This window comes from Choristoneura fumiferana, chromosome 29, assembly GCF_025370935.1.
Source record: "Choristoneura fumiferana chromosome 29, NRCan_CFum_1, whole genome shotgun sequence".
NCBI classification, from domain to species: domain Eukaryota; kingdom Metazoa; phylum Arthropoda; class Insecta; order Lepidoptera; family Tortricidae; genus Choristoneura; species Choristoneura fumiferana.
The window spans coordinates 10,045,783-10,071,813 of NC_133500.1; the positions used below are offsets into that span (position 1 = coordinate 10,045,783).

At 40.2% G+C, this 26,031-nt stretch overlaps 1 protein-coding gene across 1 annotated transcript in view; it reads right to left on the minus strand.

Annotated features, from left to right (window-relative positions):
- Window positions 1-26,031, minus strand: part of sm (heterogeneous nuclear ribonucleoprotein L) — a 455,512-nt gene that overhangs the window by 403,781 nt on the left and 25,700 nt on the right. The window contains exon 2 of the mRNA XM_074109858.1: window positions 15,524-15,541. Coding sequence (XP_073965959.1) covers window positions 15,524-15,541 — 18 coding nt within the window. The remainder of the gene's footprint in view (window positions 1-15,523; window positions 15,542-26,031) is intronic.

Genomic DNA, 26,031 nt, shown 5'->3' on the forward strand with positions numbered 1-26,031 from the left:
ACAAGGGTCTGTAACCATCTTAAACTTTACACCACACCAGTAGGTAAACACTTTTTTTATACACCCTCTGACGGTCTGCGCCTTTAACACTAAATAACTATGGAGGTAATTCTCGTGGTGCTTCATCGCTGGCACCACTCCGAAGCACTCGTCGTCTATTAGGATGTCCGTCTTTACGTATCCCGGCGATAAAACACGGATCGCACCGAGCCCCGTCAACAACAGTTCACACTTTTTGTTACCCTGCGCGCCTAACGACTGGTAACAGTCTTCCGACACACGGTTCACGTCACTGTTGAAGTCCATTATCGCGTTTACACTTCGATCACATAACATTGTCTTCGTCGGCTTCCGATCGATGTTTTCATCTCGAGTTCGATCACAACTGCTTGAGCTACTGTCACAACTGTCAACGTCATTGGTGTGACATCTGACGTCTGTCGCTGTCATTGCCGCCATCTTCGCCGCCATGTTCATGTCGTTCCCGGTCACCTCGTTCCGAAGACATTCTTCGTTCCGTTCATTCATTTGAGTGTGACCGAGAGTTTGCACGAACAAGCTCGTCGCTCGATTTCCGTCCGCGCCGCCGCCATCATGTTTCACGTCAGCTGATTCGCTCGATATCGTTGATGCAATTGCACAGTGTGCCGATATGTGCCCGAATTGGTTACATCGCAAACACTTCGTACCTTTTTCTATCTTGGGACACGTACTGAATGCATTATTCTCCTTTCCACAGCTGTCGCACTTCTCGTAGCTCGGGGAAACCGGTTTAGGCCGGCTTTTGCTCATCTCACCTCGTAGCGAATGCGTAGGTACCGTCTTGTTTTTTATCATTTCGTAGATTCTGATTTTTCCCTTTAGGTCACTATACGATGTAACGCCGTGCAACATAATTTTGTTGGCCTCTAGGTCTTCGATGCCGTCGACTATGTATTGAATAGCCACATCGTCTGGCATTTTACCTCGGTTGCCTAACTCGCGCATCGTGAGTAGGTAGTCGAAGCAACTCTCGTCTTTCTTCTTCTTACGCGCCGCCATCAGCTCGTGTATCGCCTTAATATTTACAGTATCTGGGAATTCTTTGCTCAGCGCGTGTTTTAGGTCATCCCACGACTTAAACGGTCGCTCCGCTTGAAGCCAAAGCGCCGCAGTACCCGTCATGCTACGCCTAGCAACAAATAATTGTTGTAAGGGCGTCCACCCAAATATCACAGCGTTTTCTTCAATATCTTCGATAAATTTAGTCACGCTTTCCATCTCGTCTTGGGCGCTAAATTTACTTACTAAGTCGTCAATGTACTGCAAGCTTTCATCAACGTCGTACGTCGTCATCACTCTTGCAGTAGTCGTCGTCGTCGTATTCGTCGTTTGGAGCTTGAGTCTCGGTGCCTCATCCACACCTCCACTCGGAGCCTCGCTAGCTGCCTCGTCATACACCTTATCCGTTTCCATCTTTCTGATGTGCCGTTTATTGCCGCTCGAAAGAAACCGTCTTGTTCCAAAAGCCAGCAAAAAACTCGTCGTCACTGTTATTTCGGCCGCCCGTCGTAAGTAGCAACCGCCGTAACAGAAAAATGTAACCGCCTCGTTACACGTAGCACACCATTCGTCGTCGTATTCGCAGTTTTTTTTTTCCTTCTGATCCCGGACGAGCCCCCAAAAATGTGGGATCGTGCGAAGGAAAACAAACTTTTCGAAATAAAATAAGAAAAAGTTTATTACAAAAAATTAAATGGAATACGGTAAATAGCAAAGAACAGAAAACACAACTAGCACGTAGGCTCACCCGATCGTAACTCACACTCTTTTACTCATTCGCTCGTCTCATTCACTCCACATTAGTCTTCAGTCATTCGGTCGCTCGTTTACATCAAATCATTCTAACATTAATCCACCCTCATTCCCACATGTATGCAATATGATTGGCTTAGGCAAATAATAAATTGCCCAAATGTTATTTGACAATTTCTTATTTGCCTAAGCCAATCATTTGCTACATAATTATTTGCCACATAAATGTGTGATGAAGTAAAATTTTGCAATGTAAAAATGTTGCGAAATAAAAAAAATGCGAAGTAAAGTTACGCCAAATATTAGTTTGCCAAATGAAACTTTGGCGAAAGGTTGGTTGATAAGTGAAATTTGGCGAAACATATTTCGCCGAAAAGGCAGTACACCAACATTTTAATACAAATGTGAAATGCGAGACAGTTGGCCAAAAGTTGGAAAAACGGCCGTCATTACCAAATCCGAATGATTCGTATAGTATAAAATTAATGAAATCGGCAAGCTCAGCGTAGGACGTCCACCGTTGGATGACCTGGTTAAAGCCGCGGGTTCACTGTGGATGCAGGCTGCTGCCAACCGAAGCGACTGGAGGTCTATGGGGGAGGCCAAAAGTGGACGTCCTACGGCTGAGATGATGATGATCTGATGATGAGGCATGTACGAATGAATGAATTGAACAAATGCGTGAATAAATTAATGATAGAATTACTTGAAAGTGAGTAATCAGGTACTTAAAAAAATAAAAAGACTACTTTATGATGTTACGATATGAGCCCATGACTTCAAGTACTGATATGAAATTTTTCGTTTTATATTGTCGTTGTTATGCATTTACAAGGGTATAACGTTCGATTTTCCGACCCTTTTGTTGACATAGAAAATTAAATGAATAAGTTATTATGTCTCAATTAATGAGCAAATAGACAGAGCAGTTAGTTCTGTTTCTAAAACTTTTTATTTCTGCATCGTAAATAATTTTTACAGCGTTTGTCTCCACTTTTTTCCCTATAGATTAAATAATTCGTCTTATGTAATAAAGTAAATAATATTCACTAACCTATTGTTAAAGTGGGGAAATTTAAACGCTATAATGAATATTTGCTACTGTAAAGGTTGCCTATTGATTACCTTGGAAAATATCTATATAGCTGTGTTTTCTGTAATGTTTACTTTGTGTTAGTGTTCAACAAAGAGTCATTACATTGTATTGTATTGCTATGCAGCAATAACAAGTTGAGAGTAACTAATCTGACCATTCAATATCCAGCGCCTCTAGCGGCGGGTAGCAACAAACCAAGTTATAATTATATAACAAAAAAAAAAATACAGATAGGTCAACAGTCCCCAGTCCCAGTCAGTAATATCTAAAATAACGTGTGCGTGTTTTCTAGAACAAAAACTCGTCCAAAATATCGACCGCCACCAAAAACTGTCCGCCATCACGAGAATAGCCCCCTGGAGGATAGAAACGTCACGTTAGACGGACAGGCATCGGAGTGGACATTAAAATGACAAACGAGCGCAAATGCTCGGCTAAAACTGTACTAGGGGATAGAGTGATGGGCGGGTAATTTCAGACGGCGGATACTCGCAGTTTCGGACACTTCGAGCTTTTCGGACATGAATTCTTCACGTAGTTATATAGACGATTGCGTTGCTTGCGGCCAGCCATTCGCATTTCGCTTAAAGGTGCTGATAAATGAAATGAAATCATTTATTTCGGACATTAGGTAGGTATCCATTATTATTATCAGTAAGTAAGCACACAGAATTAATATTGTTAGTGAAAAATGAAACAGCACCAGGGGGTGTCACTAGGCCATTCCGCCGCCGAGCTACAAGTACATACCGGGCCTCCCCACGTTGAGGCGATTCAGTGCGACTCAACGCGTGCGAGTGAACACGAGTTATGCGATAGACAGAGAAGCATACAGTAGGCACGATTCTTATGCCTAAACGTCACTTTGTACGGCAGTGAAACTTCTGTACTTGTACTATTACTTATTCTGTGACAGCACAAAATAACAGGTTGAAAATAGCCTGAATGGCTTCGAGGAAAGTATGGTACGGCCGCGCTTTTGTTTTGCTCGACTTGACGGGGGCACTGCCGTGCCCCCAGATGCTCATTCATTCACTCATCATTAGGAGGAGTAGGACGTCTACCAACGAGATGGATGGATGGTTAAAACCGCGGGGTCGCAGTGGATCAGGCCGCTTCCAACCGAAACAACTGGAGGCACATGGGATGGGGGCAAGTCCAACTGTGGACGTCCTTCCTACGGTTGATATGATGATGATGACAAACACTTCGATTTTTTAATTTAAACTACCATGATACACGACGTTATTATTAAAATAAGACAATGGTTTATCACGTATTAATGACGCGCAGTTTACTGTCGTTTTTCCGTTCGAGCTCTCCTTGACAATTAATCACGGACCAACCCGTAATTACACGACGAATTTTAATGCGATTTCACCATCAGTTAGATAATTTTCTACGGAAGGTTTATACATAAGTATAATAATAATAATGTACCTAACTAGCGAGGAGTCCCAGCGCCGGCGTAGTTTAGGGGAAAGGGGTGAAGTGCTTTTGATTATAGAGCTTTATTTTTCCATCTTGCGAGGCGGGTAGTCTGCAATAAGAGGCTACCCATGATCATGAATTACGTCACACTTTACATTTAAAAGGGGTTGGGGTTGATAATTAATTTGTGCCACAAGAACATAATACAGATTGTCATAAGCATATTAGGCATGGTAACGCTAACCCATATCAGTTATTTTCGATAGAGAACTAGGGAAACAAACACTATAGCTTTCTAGCTAGCTATATGCGTTTTTTGCTAGCGTAACATCTTGTTATTAAATCTGTGTTGCTACCCAAACTATACACTTTCTCTTTTACAACATAGTAAGCTACAAACGACCATCCCTTTTTTCTATTACACTTTGATGCATCGCGAGTTATATCGCGGCTCGCATCAGTCATCGTCAAGCAACTTTGACAGTGTCATCTGTCATTGTCTGGCCTTCGGTTCAGGGTCCTTTCCGGAAAATAGAAAAGTGATAATAAAGGTTGTCCCAGAAAATATTTTTTGAAATGCCATTGCGGTTGCTAATCTACGCAAGTTTTTGAAAATTTGTTTTTTTCGGTACTACTAGTAGTTTTTGTTCTCGGCAGATATTCAATGTCTAAGTTTGTTTTACTGATAATTTAAGTCAAAATCAATCCGGTATATCTTCCACGTATTATCGCCTTAATTCTTTTGTCGTCTTTTGGCGACTGGATAGTGAGTAGATTGAAAATTAATGAAAAATATAAATGTTTGTTCTCGAGTCTAGGGTGTTTATTATGTATGTATTTATGTATGTTTATCCGTTGCCTGGTACCTACCCGTAGCACAAGCTTTGCTTTCTTTGGAACTAGGTCACTTTGGTGACGTGTATGTAGTGAAAGAATAAATATGTTAATTTAATTAATTAACATAATGAATTATTCTTCATAACTATCATTGTGTACTCCATACATATCTGACATTTATTGCGAAAACGTGTACGCAAATCTGCAATTTATTGTGAAAACTCCCCGCCCCAATATCATTCAAATTCTTCCCCGACGCACTAGCTCCTTCTAAAGAGGGAATTCGTCAAAAAATACCCACCGAATCTCTCGAAAAGGATACTCACACTGTAGGCAATCACGTGTTAGTATAAACGTGCGCGACACCTCGTAATCGTGTAAGTAGTCAACACTCAGCTTTGGCGTAAAAAGCAGATCCAGTACGCATGGACTCAGAGAGGTCAGCAATGAGCTAGCTGTTCCGTACCACCGAACTGCCGCATTTAAGGGTAGTTTTAAATACACTGCCACGAAGTGTTGGAATAACTTGCCTCCGCCATTCAAAAATTAGTCACTATTAGTAATTTTAAGTTTAAACTTAGTGCATATTTAATTAATTTGCAAAAAGCACTCCCCGCAGGTGGGAAGGCTACTTATTCATATCTCTAACACGAATACTTACCTTATTTTTGACTTTTAATCAGGCTTGCGTTTGGTTACTACATATTTAATCACAGATTATAAGCTATTGTTGTTCTTCGTAAATTTATAAATTTGTTATTACCTATTTATTGTACACTTTTCCGACACACACTCATTTGTGCTGATTCCGGTCCAACACATTAGGTGCAAAGATATGAAGGTGTTGGCTGAAAATCAGCGCTGTAGTAGGCAGCATATACTTACTGCAGCATAATGCTGAGTCAATTCCTTTTCGACATCATCAAATGTTTTTATTTTCTGTAAATTATGTATTATTTTAAGTTAGATGTCGAAATAAAGTTATGTCTATGTCTATGTCTATGTCTATGTCAACACCCTAGCGCCTGCGCGGTGATGATAAGCCGAAGCCAGTAGTAGTTAGTAATTGTGATTCTTAATAGACGTTACAGCGTAAGGCTAGAGCTACACTACGTACGAGCGTATACGATACGCTCACGGCAAGCGATAATAGACCCGGGTTGTCTGAAATTAACAAATTTTTGATTCAAGGCATAGCTATGTTGTTAACCTATTCCGTCTAAATGCCTCCCCCCACCATGATTTCCACTATTTTCTGGCAACTGCATACAAAGGCCAGTCTTTCAAGTAGTCCAGTTCATCCGCCATCGCCGTCTAGTTCTGCCGGGAGCGCCAAAGCTCGCATACTCTTCGCTAGTCATACCGTAATTTTTGTCCGAATCATCGTTTGTCATAATTTTTTTCCCACTGAAAGCTTACATTTTTCTGAAATATTTAAATGGTCATCCTATAGAAAACTATAGGTTAGGTTGGGTTTGTTTTATGACAATTATGAACATAGAAAAAAGATGAGCGTTAAAATATCCAGGGACTTTAGTGGGCATAGGCCACACAAAACGACATCGTCTCACCGTGATGATGGGTCGCCGATTTCGTTTGGGCAACAAAAATAAATTAAGTCTCCTGGTCCTGATGCAACGCAGTTAAGACACAAGCTTCGCCCTTGTCATCATTTTTTTTTTTTAAATAATGGCTTTCACTCTTGCTGTTTTTAGCAAGACATATTTTGCCAATGTCGATGTTGCGACATTACGCACATGAGGAGAATGTTCGGTTTATGAAATTTTGATTTTGGGGAAGGAACAGATGATGCTACGTTAAAAACAATTGACAAGCCGGGTGGGAATTAAAGTGGTTATAGCACCATTCCATTGCTCAGTTTGCTCACCCACCATTTCAGTCTACTACCCCTTTTTAATATAGCCAATTAAGTGTCCCACTGCTGGGTAAAGACTCCTTTTCTTTCCACCCGTCTCAATCCTGCGCAAAATCTTGCCATCTTAGATCGACAGGTACTAAAATGGTTCTGCTTTTTTTCTGGTGCCCGTCGCATGGAACCCAATTGGAGGCGATATTTGTCCGACGATCCGGATGCCTTCCGCAGACATATCGCGCCCAATCCACTCGAATTTGGTATTCTTTCTGCCTCTATCAGCATTTCGAACACCTAGAATACTGGCACAGCCCCTTGAAAAATGATAATTGAATATACGATCTCTAAGCTTATTTAAGCACCGATCCCAGAGTCCATAATGATTAAAATAATGTGTATAACAAATTGAATTTAGCGTCGCTTTAGACTTCGCTGAGCGGAGGTCGTTATTTTTTATGGTTACGGCACGAAGGAAATATATTTTAACTTTAACCCTTGATACAATTTGTGGAAAATAGGGGTATTTGGTAACGGTAGGCTAGGGTTTATTAACTTAACGCCTACTGGTCTAGTAGGCGCTCGGTCTTTGTCGGCTTTACAGGGTTAAAATTAGAAATGACAGCTTAGGCAAAGTGAGCTCACTTCAAAACTGTTTCTGCCACGCCAACACGTTTTAGAAGGCAATATCTACCCTCAAATGGATAACGTGCATGCACACAATTTAAGGCTTTTTAGGGTTCCGGAGCCAAAATGGCAAAAACGAAACCCTTATAAATTGAAAATACAAACTGAAATATAGATGCACAGAAAAAACAGAAAAATAAGACCATCACTGGGAATCGAACCCCCATCCGTGGATGATGACCATCAGTGGTGTAGCGTATAGCACGCGGTACGGATTACCGAGGACCTGGGTTCGATTCCCAGTGATGGTCTTATTTTTCTGTTTTTTCTGTGCATCTATATTTCAGTTTGTATTTTCAATTTCGGTTTTACGGGATGACCGTAAAAGTAAAAATTTGGAATTGAAATAAAAAATACAAAAAGATTCCAAAAAACCAATCTTGAAACCCTTATAGTTTCGCCATGTCTGTCTGTCGTTAATTTTTCTTGGGGTAAAAAAATTTTTTTTTGTGGTACCTCCTATAGACGTAAAGTGGGGGTGATTTTTTTTCTCATCCAACCCTATAGTGTGGGGTATCGTTGGATAGGGCTTTTAACCATTACCATTAGGGGTTTACTAAGACGATTTTTCGATTCAACGATTTGTTTGCGAAATATTCAACTTTAAATGAAATTAAATTCGATTGCGTCCCCCCTCCCCCCCTAAAATGTAAACGGGTGGGTGGAAAAATTTGAAAAAATTCAGGATTTTAGATAGTATATCAAACTTTCAAGGAAAACTATAACGGTTAAGTTTGCTTGAGAATTATTAGTAGTTTAAGAGTAAATAGCAGCCTAAGGTATAAAATATACCTAAACTATGGAAGATTCCGTATAAAATACGAAATACTTAGAAAAATATTTTTGACTGGGATTTGTGGAGGTCAAGAGAAGTTTTTACCTCGCACTAGTTAAAAAAAATTTTTTTTTAGGAAATTACTATTTCAGTTTCGAAAAATGAGCATATAAAAAAAAACAAATCAAATGCAGACTCTACCTATTTTTATACAAGTAAATACATCATAAATACGAATTCAAATTTTGATTTTAGTACTAAATATCTGTTTGGGAGCTACGATACCAAGACAGACAGATACCCATCCTAAATGGGTCGAGGGGTTAAAATGGAGCCTAAATCAATTACACTACGAAGGTTCTTACAACGCTACCTAACACCTAGTACCTAACCAAGGTTCATATGGTAACTTACGTCGATATAGTCCCCCCTCCCCCTCACACACACTGTTGATGTAGAAGCCGATTAGCTGTTTGTAATAAACACAGCTTACATCATCTACAGCGGGAACAATTTTGATGTAAACGCTCGTCGCGACGTAGGTAACTTGATGTTTTTCATTGTTAAGTAGGTAACATGCAAGTCTATAATCAACAACACGTACAAGCTTATGATTTCTATGTAATCCTAAGAAGGCAACGTGCCGCTAGTGTCTTATTACTGCTGCGTGTAATCGGCTACGTACTTGTACGGAAGATACCGATCTGGAAAGGACACCGCAGCGAACGTAAAAAAAAAATATTTTCAGTAAAATTTATTGAAATTTCATTTATTATATCCCGGTTGGTCGAGGCTTCTGGGGACCCAAGAGCTGGCGCGTACTTATCCCAGCGGATCTCACTTGCGATCCAAAGGGGTAATGCGGCCAGCGTCATGGGAACCCTGCCACGGGCAGATCTTTTAGACGGGTTATTCTTTTTATAATTTTCATTGTTATAGTTAGTTAAGCTATCTTAGGTTAGTTCTTTTTTATGTATGTAAACTCAAAAATGTATTATTAATTTTGATCAAATATTTATATAAGTTTATAGATCAATGAACTAAAAGAATTTCCTTGCTCACCCGCGACCTTACGATAGCTAAGCTTATGCAAAATATGCGTGTTCATGCAGTTCCTCCACCTCCACACTGTAAGAACACAAACCACACAAACCCATCTATCACCACCACCACACTACACTGACGCGTTTCGAACTCAACCAGAGCTCATCTTCAGAGCTTCGGTGGTTGTGGTTCGTTAGTCTAACAACTGGTAGCATGGTGTACGGTTGTGTCACTATGAAGATAAGCTCTGGTTGAGTTCGAAACGCGTCAGTGTTGTGTGGTGGTGGTGATAGATGGGTTTGTGTGATTTGTGTGTATTCTTACAGTGTGGAGGTGGAGGAACTGCATGAACACGCATATTTTGCATAAGCTTAGCTATCGTAAGGTCGCGGGTGAGCAAGGAAATTCTTTTAGTTCATTGATATGGACCTCCGCAAAGTAACGCCTGATTCAATAAATTATTTATAGATCAAATCAAAGAGAAGGTTAATGTAAGTCGTATCAGGACTTCAGGAGCTCAAAGCATTGACAGAGAGGCGTAATTAATGGCGATTACTCCACCGACAAGAGCTAGCTCTTAAATTTATGATGATGATGATGATTTATGTGTGGTCCTTATACTATTATATTGGTTTCGAAAACCGCGCGGTTTTCCAGTCCATGCGCACCGCCGCCATTTTCCGCACAATATGGACTACACAAACTTTACCGTAATTAGATAACTTCAGAGTGGATTCGCATAAGGCTATGTAAATAACGGGCAGCAACAGCGCTCTATAATAAACGAGTAATTACTTAGCGGGATTTATGAAAGGACTCTTTCGGGATATTTAAGTTGTGTTCTGTGAAAGGGTGTCTTCATGGTGTTAAAGGTTCAAGGACCTTTTTTGGCCATTAAGCGGAGATATTTTGCCACTCAGCAAATAGACGAAGGACAAAGCTGGTTGATTCACTTGCTCGTTCTGCTCTCTCTTTCAATAAACTTTTCTCCTTTTGGGCAATCGGGAAAAAAATGCTATGCAAAAGAATACAATCTAAGGCTCTTCAAGGCTAGAGTGAATAGGCTGTTACTGAGCCAGTGAGATTCACCTTTGGCCTCATCTGCACTTAACATCAGGTGAGATAGGGCTCAATCACGGTAAATTTTATGTAAAAAGCGCTGTTTTAAATTAGCATTAAATTACTAATTATTAAGGATGAAATTTATTTCTCACCAGCTTTTACACGTGGCTTCGCTCGCGTGAACCATCAGTTCTGGCAATCGAAATAAAAACCGGGATTTTACAAAATTCCCATGAGAATTCCCAAATATTACACCGCGCTCAATATTAACCCTATAAAACGAAAACACACACGTGCAAAAAGCATGCCTTTAAACTCAGCGCATGAGATTTGGATATTTTACATGCCTACCTGTTATTCTAGAGATCCACGAATCTATAACATTCTTCCAAATCTGCCTCGCCGTTTTAGCGCGAAAAAGTGACAAACACGCCAGTGCAATATAAGTAGGATTACCTTACTTTATAATTACGTAAGGCCATAAACAAAACCCTATACATCCTAGAATGTGTAAGTGACGTACTCAGCCTACTCAACGCATGCAAAACGCAATCGGCTATGGGTCACAATGGTGACGGTTAGTAATAAACCGTCCACGAGTCGTGGACCACGACCACGAAGCCAGCATTCACAGGAGTAGGCAATGCGCGTTTTGCCAAAACAGGTCGCATACAATGATCACACCAGGAGTGCCGAATCGAATCTTTTCGAGTGTTTGAAATGAAATAGTTTATTTGGCTTTAGATATTAATTGGTATTATAAATATGTAAGTCAAGTCAAGTTTGGGCCGGTGCATCCCGGGCAACAACGGTATATTAACGACAAAGCCTATGTATACTAGCTTTTGCCCGCGGCTTCGCGCGCGAAGTATGTATGTTTTTTGATCCCACAGGAACCATACATTATTTCGGGATAAAAAGTACCCTATGTGTTAGTTTTTTCGTGAAAGAGTAAAAAACAACCAAACAAACATCCATCCATACAAATTCGCGTTTATAATATTAGTAAGAAGTAAGATTTTGTATATAAATACAACTTCGACTTCGTCTGCGTGGACCTAGGTTATCGCGCGGTGGCGCCCTCTACCGGAATAAAAAGTATCCTATGTTGATCCTTGGGGCTTAAACTATCTCTCTACCAAATTTCATCAAAATCGGTTCAGCGATTTCGACGTAAAAGCGTAACAGACAGACAGACAGAGTTACTTACCCATTTATAATATTATATAGTAGGGATAATAAATAGCCAGGACATATTTAATCACATCACTACATAAAGTGTTTATTATTGTCAGAATAATCTTTGTTTGAAAGAAAATTGATAAAAATCTCCAAATAAAAAAGTAATGAGTGAGACAGATGATATAATTTATCTCTCTCCAGAGGGATGGGCAAAAACTATTGCACATTGCAAAGCATTGAAACTTGAAACAAATTAAGAAAAAAAATATTGTCATTTTATTACATTTTCCCTATTTCGTAGGGACATAACAAATTTTGACGCCAGCATTGGCTCTACTTAAACAATGCCACCAAAAAAAACTGGCAAGAAAAGTTAACTCCAGTTGTAAGTGGTCTGCGGTAGCAATACGGGAATAAATCAAAGACGACAGCGACAGCCTCGGACAGCCGTGACTGATGACTCGTCATCTGCGAAGAGTGTCAAGTTAAAACAGTATCATACACCGGGTCAAACGCATTTTCCCGACTGCTTCGAAGCTTAGTGATAATAATGTTATTGATGTATCAGCCAAACGTGTGGAGTCTAATTCACCTGTAAGTCAAAATCCATCACGTGATTTTTTTACTACATACAATGGTCCGATTTTTTTTTTAAATCGGTCTGTGCGCGTAATAGTTCATATATAAGTAGTTGTATTTAACGAGAATCAGTGGTACAGATGTAGTGCCAAATGGTATCCCATCGGGAAAAGTCAGATCTGAATTTGAATATGACGGTATCCGTAGTGTCAATCAATAATTTTATCAATAATGAGTGACAATTTCATATACATGAATATAGAACTTTATTGTTTAGTGTCAAAGATTGCCTAGAAGAAATAGCTCTTAAGCGATAAGACCGCCTATTGCTTACCCTGTCATTTCCTCTCTGTCTAGAGTCGACCAAGAAATTGGTTTACCACCCTTTAATGGACTCACAAGTCAATATATCAGCCTTATTGTTTCATTTAGACGACCAGATGGCCTAGTGGTTAGAGAACCTGACTACGAAGCTTGAGGTCCCGGGTTCGATTCCCGTGTCGGGCAGATATTTGTATGAAAAATACGAATGTTTGTTCTCGGGTCTTGGGTGTTTAATATGTATTAAGTATGTATCTATATCTATATAATTATATTTATCCGTTGCTTAGTACCCATAACACAAGCCTTGCTAAGCTTACTTTGGGACTAGGTCAATTGGTGTGAATTGTCCCGTGATATTTATTTATATTTATTTATTTATTTATTTCTGAAGTAGGAGCTGTCGTTAAAATTGGCAAAGAACTTTCTTGGTCGACCATACCTGTTTTCTGTATCACTTACTATTTGTGGTGTAGGTACCTATACAATAATAGTATTTTATGCAACTGTATCGTAATAGGGGTCCTGAAAACACGAATAATAGAGTCACATGAGTGTACAATATTTTATCTATATCCATATATTAAATCCTCTATCATGTGTTCAAGAACCACTGAGAATGACCTGCATTAACGAGAACTAGGTAGGTATGTCTGCCCCACGAGCTGCGCCCGCTGCGCACGCGACGACCTGCTGCTGCACTAATCTATTAACCGAAAAAGAGCGTCCTTTTGTTGAGTAGCGCAGTTTTTCGGCAATAACTCAAAAACGGTATATCCGATAATGTTGAAACCAATTTTCGTTGAAAGTAATTATTAAGCGTTACCTTTCCATATTTTTTGAACAAACGGTTTACAAGATAGAGGGGGGGGGACACAATTTTTGATACTTTGGGAGCGATTATTTCCGGAAATCTTCAGTTAATCAAAAAGCAAAAAGTTATTGAGAAATCTTACTATCTTTTCAAAAGAGCTGTCGTACTATGTGCCACACGTTGAAGCGAGTTAAAAAAAAAATCAATTTCTTTTACGTGTATAGAGTGCCCACACTATAAATATTTATTTTTGTAATTTAACTACAAAACTAAATAGCGGCTTTGACAAGACATCTGTACTCCAAATTTAATTGATATACATCTCGTAGTTTTCGAGTAAAATGCCTGTGACATACGGACGGACAGCCAGACAGTCAGACGGACTTGAAGAAACTATAAGGGTTCCGTTTTTGCCATGTTGGCTCCGGAACCCTAAAAAAAGGTGAAGAAAACTTTAAGTAGCATCGCCTAATTACAACATAATAAACAACAATAGCGTGACGCGAGCGTCGCATCAAACATATTAAACAGTATTAATTTAGTTGTCGCGTCGGGGGATTGTCGCGGGAAGTGGACCATTAGGGCGGAATAGGGCGCTCGCACGACATTGTCGCACGCAGCCCGCTTGCCACTTCGGGGCAGACTGGCCCTTTACGTTAAAACTGACATAATACCAAAAAAGTATAGTAAAAAAAATATTTTTTGATAAAAGCTTTTAGAGCGATTATTCGAGCGTTTCAGTCTCATTTTTCTGGACACTCTTCTGTAAACGAAATCCCACCAAAAACATTCTGTAAAAAACTAGCCAAGTCTCTAATAGTTTGGTTGAACTCTTGTGTTTTCTAATCAGGGTCACCATGTACTCCAGATCTTCGATTATCCTAGTTTTTATAGTTTTCCCTCTATGTGGCCATTAAACCCCAACTCTGTACCAAATTTCAGCTCTCTGAGTTTACGGGAAGTACTCGTTCTATATTGATGATCATGAGTGAGTGTGTCATAAATGCAAAACTTTGCTTTCGCTTAACTTCGGAACTAAATGACCTACAGACTTGAAATTTTGGATTTTAAGTATGTGATTATAGCTTACTGGATGACGAAAATTTCTACGTCCTGGTCTTATCCAGGGGTTCTCAAATAGGGGCCTGAAAATGCGGCGAAATGGTTCCAGTAAAGGATGGTACGGCAGTGTTTGCTTCGTGCTCGAATTGGCTATTTTTGGAAGATAGGAATTTTCAGGATTCCGATAAACAGTTTGGATTTATTAAGAAAAGAGGTGAAAATTTAATAGACTATAATATAATTTACTTGAAAAAAAAATGGGAAGTATTCAATTTTCCCAAACCAAAGTTTCATCCAAAGCAGTCTAGCGGTTCAAGCGTAAAAAGGTAATAAAACCCAGTCACTTTCGCATTTAAGTATAATATTAATATGCAATGGATAGCGGGATTAGAATATTACGTAATAAAACAATAAAGCATCTGGACCAACTCGCAAATAGGTTTAAAAATAGACAAGAACACGAGCCGGTGATCAAATAGTCGTTTACAAGCTTCTAAAATTTCAATCTTCGATCATAAATTATTTTTATGACATCACAGCATTCACAGCGCTCGGGCGCATACTGGGCCGACATTTGACATTACGCGACGAGAAACAGCTGTTTCTAGCGGCAATAAAACGTGGTGAAATAATAACGTCGGTTTGATACGGACAGTTTGCTTTCGGTCCAATTAATCATGGGCGACGTCCCTATATACGACTTATCCAGGTTGTCCACTGCACTATAAAATATCCCTGATTTTCCCTGACATTTCCTGACCAACCTTCGTTTCACAGTCACTGGCAAAGTAAAGCAAATTGTTAAATATCTCATCTCTTCTTGACTTTCTAGCTGATCCTCTGAATATCGGATTATTTGCAGTAGTTCCTTGAGTTCCTTTCCTTTCATACTAATAATTCTCCTTTTTTTAGTGCCGTACTGTTAATAACCCGAATTTTCTTGAAACTCAATTATCACCATGAGCTTACCTGACTTGGCTCCCATTTCTGAAAAAAAGAATTTAATTAAATAAATTTCGAAATAGAGGATTACTGTCATGTGTAGATATTAATATTGATACACCCTGAAAATAAGTATTAAAACAAAATATTACTTATTATAATGTAACTAAAATGACAATACATACATACATACACATTCATAAAATCACGCCTCTGTCCCAACGGGGTAGGCAGATACTACATCCTTCCACTTGCTACGATTCTGGCATACAACTCTCGCTTCCTCTACATTCATCAATCTTTTCATGCATGCACGTCGGTTTAGAGTACTCCTGACCCGACCTTTCTTCAGAACGTCCCCGATTTGATCGTGGTACGTTCGTCTAGGCCTTCCTCTCCCAACGTTCCCATTCACGCTCGTCTTATAGATCTGCTTAGTCGATCTGTTTTCATTCATTCTCACAACATGCCCAAACCATCCAAGCATCCCTTTCTCAATCCGTGTGACTATACCTTCATTTACATCACAGCGTTCCCTTATCGCACTATTTCTAATTCTGTCACTCAATTTCACACCTAACATACTTCTTAACGCTCTCATTTCTACCGCATTTATTCTACTCTGAAAAAAAAAAAAAACAATACATTGCAAAACGAGACTTTAACCAAGTCATCCGTCCATCTCGTTGGTGGACGTCCTACGCTGCACTTGCCGATCCGCGGTCTGCACTCGAGAACCTTTCGGCCCCAAAGACCATCTGTTCTCCGTGCTATAGGCCTGCCCATTGCCACTTCAACTAGCTAATTCGCTTCGGTTCCTAGATACTGTCAAACAATTTGATTCCTGGACCACCATGCCACCTAATCATAGTAAATAATTTCGTTTTTCTATAACATTATTTATCGAATGACATTGAATGTCATTACGACACGGTTCTGTGATTGCCTAGTATACTTGAAAATTTCTCAATTATTTTTTAATTCGACAGTTTCGCCCTTCTAAACTGTCGGTATGCCCATAAAACATTACATATCATCATCATGCATCATAAATCCACGCATTAAACCGCTGGGCCGTAGCCGCATACTAGTTGCACTCCAAAGTAAACAATCTACGGTGCAATTGACGCCCACTAATAACAGGCAATGTCGCGAAACAACTTCTAACTATTTAAACCTCTACAGCGATGTGTGATTTACGTCGATGACTTCCTATGGCAAGAGTTGATAGCGCGCTGTTTGGAATCAGGGTTTCGGTGACAAGTTAGTGGCGCTAGCATCGCGAGGTCCGTTGAACACCTGTTCTGACATTAGTGTCGCAATGAGCGAAGAACTTACGAAGAAATATGGTTCGCTTGAAGCTCCTAAAACGTACGGGAGCTGCATCCCAAACCCTACCATTCTGAGAGAAGACCAGCGGGGACCATCTAGCTATTTAGCTGCTCAGGATAAAGACAATTTTCGCCGCTCTTTACATATGCTAGTGGCTAGTATAGGGTTGCCATACGTCCCGGTACGCCGGGACATGTCCCGGTTTGAAGCATGGTGTCCCGGCGTCCCGGCCGATAAGCAAATTGACCCGGTTTACAAATCATAGTTATTTAGTGGGGGGCTGGACTTGGTAAATAATAACCTACAATAAACATGACTAACTAACTAGCTAGGCTACAACGTAGCCGATAACGTGCATTTTCCAATTTTTTTTTGAAAAGCGTCTACGAACAGAGGGCCCGACTGGCGGGTTGCTGGCATTAAATGACTGTGTTAAAAGTTGTTTTGTGTTTAAGCAAGGACTAAACCTTTAAAGTTACCTATTGTTGTAATAAAAGTTATTTTTTTCTACCGTTACTACTTTTTCTTTAAATGTCCCGGTCTGAGTCCCCACACTTATGGCAACCCTAGGCTAGTATCTAGGTAATGGTTAAGTTTGAAGACATTATTTGCCGCTCTGGACAAATACCTGGCTTGCACTTCTTTAGATCAGTTCTAGGTAATGGCCTCCAGGGCCCAGCAGTAGGATGCGTATAGGCAGTTGAAAGGATGCCCCCTACCCCGTAGCTAAAATTCTTAATCACAATCATTATCGCCAAGCACTTTCACCACTTTCTCCATATATCGTGTTACAGACCGTTCAGGAACACGTGACCCGGCCATCCGAGCGCGTCGGCATTCGGACGGCGCGCGCGCACCGTGACTAAACAAGAATTACGGATTTATGATATAACTAACTTATGCCCGAGGATTTTTTTCATTGAAAAACAAAAAATAGTTTAAAAATAAAAACACTTTAACCCAGCCTTGACAGCTCAGCAAAAGTGGCCCGGGAACTAAGAGAAGCGTGGGTTAGGTATGTCTTTAGATGCAACACCTCGCTCGCTGTTAGTCACAACTATAGTGAGCGGCAAAAATCTGGCCCTCAAATGTATGCAAAAATAGGTTATTTTGTATGTGGAGTGGGCCAAATTTTGTGCCGATGAATTATGATGCGGGTGAAAATCAAAATAAATGTACCGCAATAAACTTGCAATGAAATTGAAAAAAAATATATGATTAGAAAATTCTAACAAAACTGGAAACATTGAGGGCTCATTTTTGTTACAATTTGCTTAGTTCCGTTACAACTTCAGTTCAGTAGCAATTCCTACGTCTATTTTGCCTCATTATTGTAATCACTGACGTAAAAAATCTAGGCAACCCGGTGGGAATTATGTAGAATTGGATGGAAGGCACTAACACAAAAGTATGCGTCCTTAATGTTGACTCATCTAACCTGACTTAACAAGCGTTACAAGCTGTAAAGCTGCAAGCACTGTTTGACAGCACAAGTGTCGGCATGCGGTATGTCGCTGTTATCGTCGGAGTTCGCCGCCGGGCACTTGATTGAATGAAGCCAGTGGAGAATTCCGACAGGCATGCCTCACAATACGCAGACAACGGAGAGAAATAGATTTAACGATGATGTTTTCTAAATTCGTGTCCTTGTGATGGAAAAAAGCCATAGTTGTTGACCTATGGGCTCTCAGAGGATCGTGAGTTCGAGCCCATATTTTTAGCATTGTTTTCGATGAAGGAAAACATTATGAGGGAACCGGCATAGTCTGCAAAGCATTTATATACTGTCCTCCTAAGCCAAAAGGCGCTATCTAAAATCACTTTTGAGTTATTAATACTATTGTGTAGCTTAAATAAACATTCTGCATCACATGGTGTAAATGACAGAAAAGCGATTTTTTTGAGATAGCACTAGCGCACGGTAACTATAGACCAAGCACCCTCACAAACAGCACAAGGGTTCCGCACTACCGTACAGTTGTCAAATTGGGATCTATTAAAACCCTCTACTAAAACACGTTTCCTGGATTATGGAGATACTGATCCGAAAATACAAACGATAAGGGCGAATTCCATTCCTTACTAATTAGCATTATGAAGAAAAATGCAATTTCCTTCTCGGAAAAATGAACGGCAACTATATTCTCATTACCTGCAACAAAATAAACAATACATTAATAAACATGTAAGTAAATAATACAAAAACTGATTTTTAAATTTAAAAAAATAAATGACTCCAGAATGCCGTTGGTCAGTTCTAACTATTCTTATCAAGAGACACCTAAGTTCACAATCGTTTCTATTACCACATCTTTCTGTAGAAAGAGAGATGGTTAGACAATAGGCCCTCTGATCTATCCATTACAAAAGAACGATAAAAGAACATCGGTTATAACAGAGTTGTATATTTGAAACATCGGACCGGAAGTAGGCTCAAGTTTAGCTGGCAAGATTTCGTTACCAACTGACAGACGGAAACGTGGCACGACGACTTGTTATTGATGCTTGTAACAATAAACTATTTTTATATAAAAATAAATGGGTTAACTGTTGGGAATTGGAGCGGACACTAGACATAACCCTGACACGTGGTTTCGTCTTGATCAAATGGTTCGACGTGTTGTTATAAGCGGACCAAAGTCATAGGAAATCTAAACCTTTTCATGGAAACAAGAGAGACAAACAAGCAAGCGAGTCATTCTGTTTGAAACTGATAACTAACACTTGCAATACCGTCATTACTGGTAAATGGCTCATTTAAAAAGGTAGATACGACCTATACTCTACTCTATTCAAGTTAAAGAGCTTAGTACTCGCGAGAATACAGCCGAACCTGATTGATTTAATAAACTAGCTCTTTCCCACTTTTTAGGTCACTAGTAGAATGACTAGATCGCAAAATGATCACACGGCTCATGGACCACATTATAATATAATCAAATCACTTAGCGTATTCTGTTTTCTGCAATCAAGTATATTCACGACGCAGCCTTTACGCGATGTAGTACATATTGCGACCAAGTCACTCTACTTGTGATACCAACCAGTTAAATGCTCAGTATTAGTTCATTAAGGGGCTGTTTCACCATCCATTGATTAGCGTTAACTAACGGTTAAATGAATGCCGTCTCCGTCTATTCGAACAAAAAAATAGAGACTGCATCACACCTAACCGCCAGTTAACACTAATCAATGGATGGTGAAACAGCCCCCAAATTGAATAAAATGTAGGAGACCAGCACAAGGGCCTACCGCATTCTTCTACAAACAAAACCAGACCAAATAAACTACCGTCCAATGAAGCTAGCACAGCAAAAGCGCTATATCCATCACATCAGCGGTGAGTCATCACATAATTTAACACCTCAAGGGAAGCACCGACCGCGAATAATGTCTTTAGGAGTTATAACGGCCCGTTAGCAGGCAATAACAAGTTTTATGTTTCAAAGAGGCTAAATTTATACAACTAATTGGTCAGAGTTTAACTTGGCGTGGACAAACAAATCTAAGATAAACGCTTGAAAAGTGCCAACGTTTTTATTGCTAGTCAGGGGTCGATGCAGTCACAAGCACAGTATCTGACACGACACGTGCATAAATATATGATACAACTCTATTTCTAGGGCCGGCAGAACGTGTCAGATATATTTGCACGCTCCGCCGTGGCAGATATTGCAGGTGAATGTACCTGTCTGTCCTTCCGTCCTAGTCGCTATCTTTAAAGAAAGAAAGAAAGAAAACATTTATTCGTGACATTAAAAAGATAGCAACAATAATAAAAATAAAATAAAAATTGTTACGTATGCACAAACCCAACACACAACAAACGTATGCTTTTGAACTGAAATAGACAGTATTTTTTAATGATTCACTACTATTTATGGTCACAGTATTGAATTGAGATAGTTTAAAACCCTAGGAAGGATATAAGATAGTATTTACAAATTACAAATGCCCGCGGGATAGCGATGACAAACAAATTATTGGCAGACGAAAACGCAGGCAAAAGGTAGTAGTAACAAATATAGCTAGCCTAAATTTTCATAGTAGGTACCTATAGTGCTGCTATGATAAAAAAATAGTGGGATTGACTTGAAATTTAGAGTGTTACATCTACAAGTAATGTCAACAAAAAAGTTGCATTAAAACTTCAAATTTAACGAAACTTATTGTTATTACTTCGCTTTTATCATCTTGCCTTACTTTTATACTATACGAAAAACATCAACATAAAAATCAAGTCGCCACCCTTAATCTAAATACAAAAAGATCAACAAATAAACACGAAATACACAAAGTCTTATATCCAAATGCTTATATCCTTGAGCCATACTAAGTTGCAGACGTTATAGGTAGTGTCGGACTAATAAAACCTACTAGCTCAAATGACACAGCCGCGTATAAAACCGGCTAGCATAATAGTTACATCACTATATGTAAGGGTTCGTCGTAAATCCTTGACCTCGTGGTTTGTCGTAACTTACTTACGATAACTTAGTTCACTGTTAATACCAACCGCTGCTGTGTTATTTTGGTTGGTAGTGGAGGAAGTCGAGGACGCCTGTCAACCATAATCAGCGATATAAAAGCAGCAAACGTCGATAGATAGATGACAGCCGACCGCAAAGTTGCGTAATGACATAATGACGGCATTAGTGTGCAGTAAATAAATAAATAAATAATAAATAAATAGCACGGGACAATTCACACCAATTGACCTACTCCCAAAGTAAGCTTAGCAAAGCTTGTGTTATGGGTACTAAGCAACGGATAAATATAATTATATAGATAGATACATACTTAAATATATAGTAAACACCCAAGACCCGAGAACAAACATTCGTATTTTTTCATACAAATATCTGCCCCGACACGGGAATCGAACCCGGGACCTCAAGCTTCGTAGTCAGGTTCTCTAACCACTAGGCCATCTGGTCGTCTAAGTGAGGGTAAGCAGCGCTAGCAGCTGCCAGCAGTAATCACTGTACGCTCCAGAAAGGAGGACTGATCTCAAATAAAGATTTTAATATCGGCCAGGAAGACGAGAGTAATTCGCATTAATCGCAAGGAAAATAGAGACCACACTGCAACTGGTTATGTGATTGCAACCGTTGTAAATAAATAAAAAAGTGGTTTGCACGTTTCCAGCTTTAGTAAAGAAAGGTTATGAAAATACTCAAGAAAATTAACGCATTCACTGCCAACGACGCACATATGCGTTTTCGGAACTTCGCCCAGTGCCGCTGTTATAATTATTCATACATTTTGAACGCACACGTGCGTCGGTGGCACCAATGGTAGTCAGGTGACAGTGAATACGTTAACGTTTATGATTTTATTTGGTAGCGTGGTACATTACATTACAAAGGAGCGGGTGGTACTAAGAATGTCCGGGCGACTCTCTGCTGTCATCCCCAACTAAGACTGACGACATCAGGTGAGTTGCGGGTAACCAGTGGACGCTAGTGGCAAATTGTTCTTCATTGTGGTACTCTGTGAAATGAGAATCTATGTCCAATAGTGGACGTCTTATGACTGATAACTAGTTCTGATTCTGACTGAATGAATTGAATTACTGAAGTAGCAGAAGCAGAACACTGCGACTGTAGGAACACTACTAGTATAGTTTTTAAGTTAAGCTTTGTCAAAATATCGAACCATCCTACCTAAACTAGGCTTAACGACTTAAATACCTACCTTTAAATTTCCCTACAAGCGATCCCAGGCTTTACAAAGCTGACGGTTATTCGCAGTACCACCGCTGACTTAAGCTGCGCTGGCCTGGAACGAAGCGCTTAGCATAATCTAATTCAGAATGCGAGTTTGCACAGCGGTCGAAATGTTTGCGTTGAACCAGCTTCAGACACGTACGTTTGTGCATAAGCTACGCCCGTGACTTCGTTCGAAAGAGGAAACTTTCAGAATTTACAATTTATGATAATCACGTTTTCGGCGGCGACATACATGTAAAAATCGTAGTTGTAACAAAGAGTTGACCTGCACTCTGTGACAACAATAATTGGTACGTATTATACATATTTTGTTTGCATATGCATTTGTATAGTAGTGATTTTTGTATTATATTATTTATATTTTTAACTCGCATCAACGTGTGGCACATAGTTCGACAGCTCTTTTGAAAACATAGTAAGGTTTCTCAAAAACTTTTTTGATTAAGTGAAGATTTCCGGAAATAATCGCTCCCAAAGTAGCAAAAATTGTGCCCCCCTCCCCCTCTATCTTGTAAACCGTTTGTCCAAAAAATATGGAAAGGTAACGCTTAATAAATACTCTCAACGAAAATTGGTTTCAACATGATCGGATATTCCGTTTTTGAGTTCTTGCCGAAAAACTGTGCTTCTCAACAAAAGGACGTAAGTGCCGTGAAGATACGCTCTTTTTCTGGTAATAGATTTTAAGACTGTGGTAAGTGTTTTAATTGTGTTATAACTTATAACGAACATAATATTACTTGATATTCTTAATGGCTACGGAACCCTATCTTGGGCGTGTCCGACACGCTCTTGGCCGGTTTTTACTACGAACAGGTTCCACAGTGGGTCATGATTCAGTTGGTTCGAGTGCGCGCCGCTTTACGTAAACATTAAACTTACGTAACGACGAATTGTACTTTGTTTATTTGTACAATGTAATTTGTTTGTTATATTGAATTCTCAGTCAATAATATAACTATAGCTCAATAATTTGTTTGAAGCGAACAACTAACATTTAAATTTTGTAAGATACTCTCGAGGGCAATCAAAACAGATTGACAATAAAAAAAATTTAGAGGATCTGCTGTGTCAGTAACACTCTTATAGTCAGCGGCCGTTATGAAGCCAATCCTGACACATTGCAAAACTATGAAGTTTCTGAATATAAACAATATGAATCATAGACAAAAATGCAATGCTTACTTGTTGCGTGCGACAGAGTAGTAAGTAGAGCATTTTTTTTCAATGGTTGACATTAACAATAATCAAGACCTTCATAGTTGTGCAATGTGTCAGATTGACTTCGATAGCGGCCGGGCTAAAGTCGCTTTGTTTCCTCACAAGGTGGTCGTGGTACCTATTGAATTCTCAGTCAATAGTCAACATTCTTCCTTGACATTCTTGGGTACAGGGTAACCTTGATTGCTTGTACACTTTAGACTGCAGCGGACGGATCCCTCTGCGGACACTTCATGGCCAAGAAAGGTGATGTTCGTTCAGTAAAACTCACTTTTTGCAGTGTTGATGAGGATACCATACTCTGACAGTCGACAAAATAGTTGATGAGATGTTGGTGATGCTCTTCTGCGTTTCAGAGAGAAGATCAGAATATCGTCCAAGTATCCATAGCAAAATCCAGACCTCGCAGCGCTTGTCCATGAAACGTTGAAACGTTTGAGCTGCGTTCCGGAGACCAAACGTCATGTATGGAAACTGAAACAGGCCAAAAGGTGTGATAATGGCTGTCTTCTTGATGTCATCCGGATAAACTGGGATCTGTTGTAGAGCTTTGACAAGATCAACCTTCGAAAATATTGTACTCCCGGCGAGTTGCTGCGTAAAGTCTTGAATATGTCGGATCGGGTACTTGTCTGGAATCGTACGCGCATTAAGGGCACGGTAATCGCCGCATGGTCGCCAGCCGTCATCTTTCTTGGGTACTAGATGAAGCGGAGAAGACCATGGACTCTCAGACTGACAAGCGTACCGTTCTGCAGCATATCCTCGAACTCCTTTTGTGCGATCTTCAGGCGATCCTAGGAAGGCGTCGGGGCTTACTTCAGATCGGCGGGCCAGGGAGTGTGCGTATATGATGCACTGTATTATGCTTGGGTACCTTTGGTGTACCTGAAGGTCGGGTGATGTCGGGATACTGACGTAGGATCTCGTGGTACTTGGATTCCCCTGACATCACCTTCACTGACGAGATGTCTTCGGATGTACCTTGGGTTGGTACTGCAGCGGAAAGAGTAGTGTGGCCATCTATAATGCGTTGTTTCTGCAATCAATCATAATATTAAAGAAGGACAAAAAATCAACACCAATGATGGGTTTAGCAACGTCTGCCACCACGAATCTCCAATTAAATGCTCGCCGCAAACCCAAGTCAAGTTTCAGCTGCACCGAACCGTAGGTAGATATAACTGAGCCGTTCGCCGCTGTTAACTCGTAGCTGCTCTTAGGTTTGCCACTGAGTGACGTGCGCGGGTATACACACAAATCCGACCCGGTGTCTACTAGGAAGAGAACTTTCGAGGAACGGTCCATTACGAAGAGGCGGCCCGGTTTGGTATGGCAGTCGTTAGCCGCTACTTCCGGCTGCCGTTGAAGTTTTCCGACCCAGGGTAACTGCAAGGCCTGGTACAGCGAGTAGAGTTGTCTCCAAACCTGTAATGGTACCAGCAAATAGACGGGCCTCTTGGTTTCGACGCAGACCGTGACCGCGCTTGACGTCCGACTGTAGTTTTGTTGCGGGAATTAAAACGCGAGCGCGATCTTGAGTGCGGTTGTCTACTACTGAACTGCGCTTTGAGCGAAGCAATTTCCGATGTTAGTTCTGCCATTTGCTTTGCCATTGCCACGAAATCTGAATTTGAAAAATTTTTGCTGTCACTGTCATTTTTTACGGAAATATTTGCGGTTCTTGTGGTACAAGATCGTGCACTTTGTCAGCTAAATCCGCGAGTTCATCTAGCGTTGAATTTGGCTGCGATGCGATTACGACCTGTAAATTTTCGGTAACCGGCTTGACCATACGGTGCGCAAAAAATCATCCGTCACTGAAGTTCCAGCCAAAATGCGCAGCTGGCGTAAAAATTGCGATGGTTTCCTATCGCCCATTTGCTCACCTTGTAATAATTGCAGCGATTTCTTTTCCTGCGACAATGACAATCTTGAAATAAGCTCGGTTTTCAATTTGACATACCGGTTTTCGGCCGGCGGAGAATTTATATGTTTTGACTTCTACCGCGTATTGATGTTCCAACTGACTAATTACATAATTGAATTTTGTAGAATCAGCGGTTATTCCCGACAAAGAAAATTGCGCTTCCATCTGCGAAAACCAAAGCGCAGGCTCTTGCGGCCAAAACGGCGGCGCTCGTACACCGACTTTGAAAACGGCGGCATCGCTGTCACTTGCGGCGTTTCCCATTGACATTTCAATATTATGTAGGTTTTATATTCTTACTTGAAATTTTGCTTGAATTT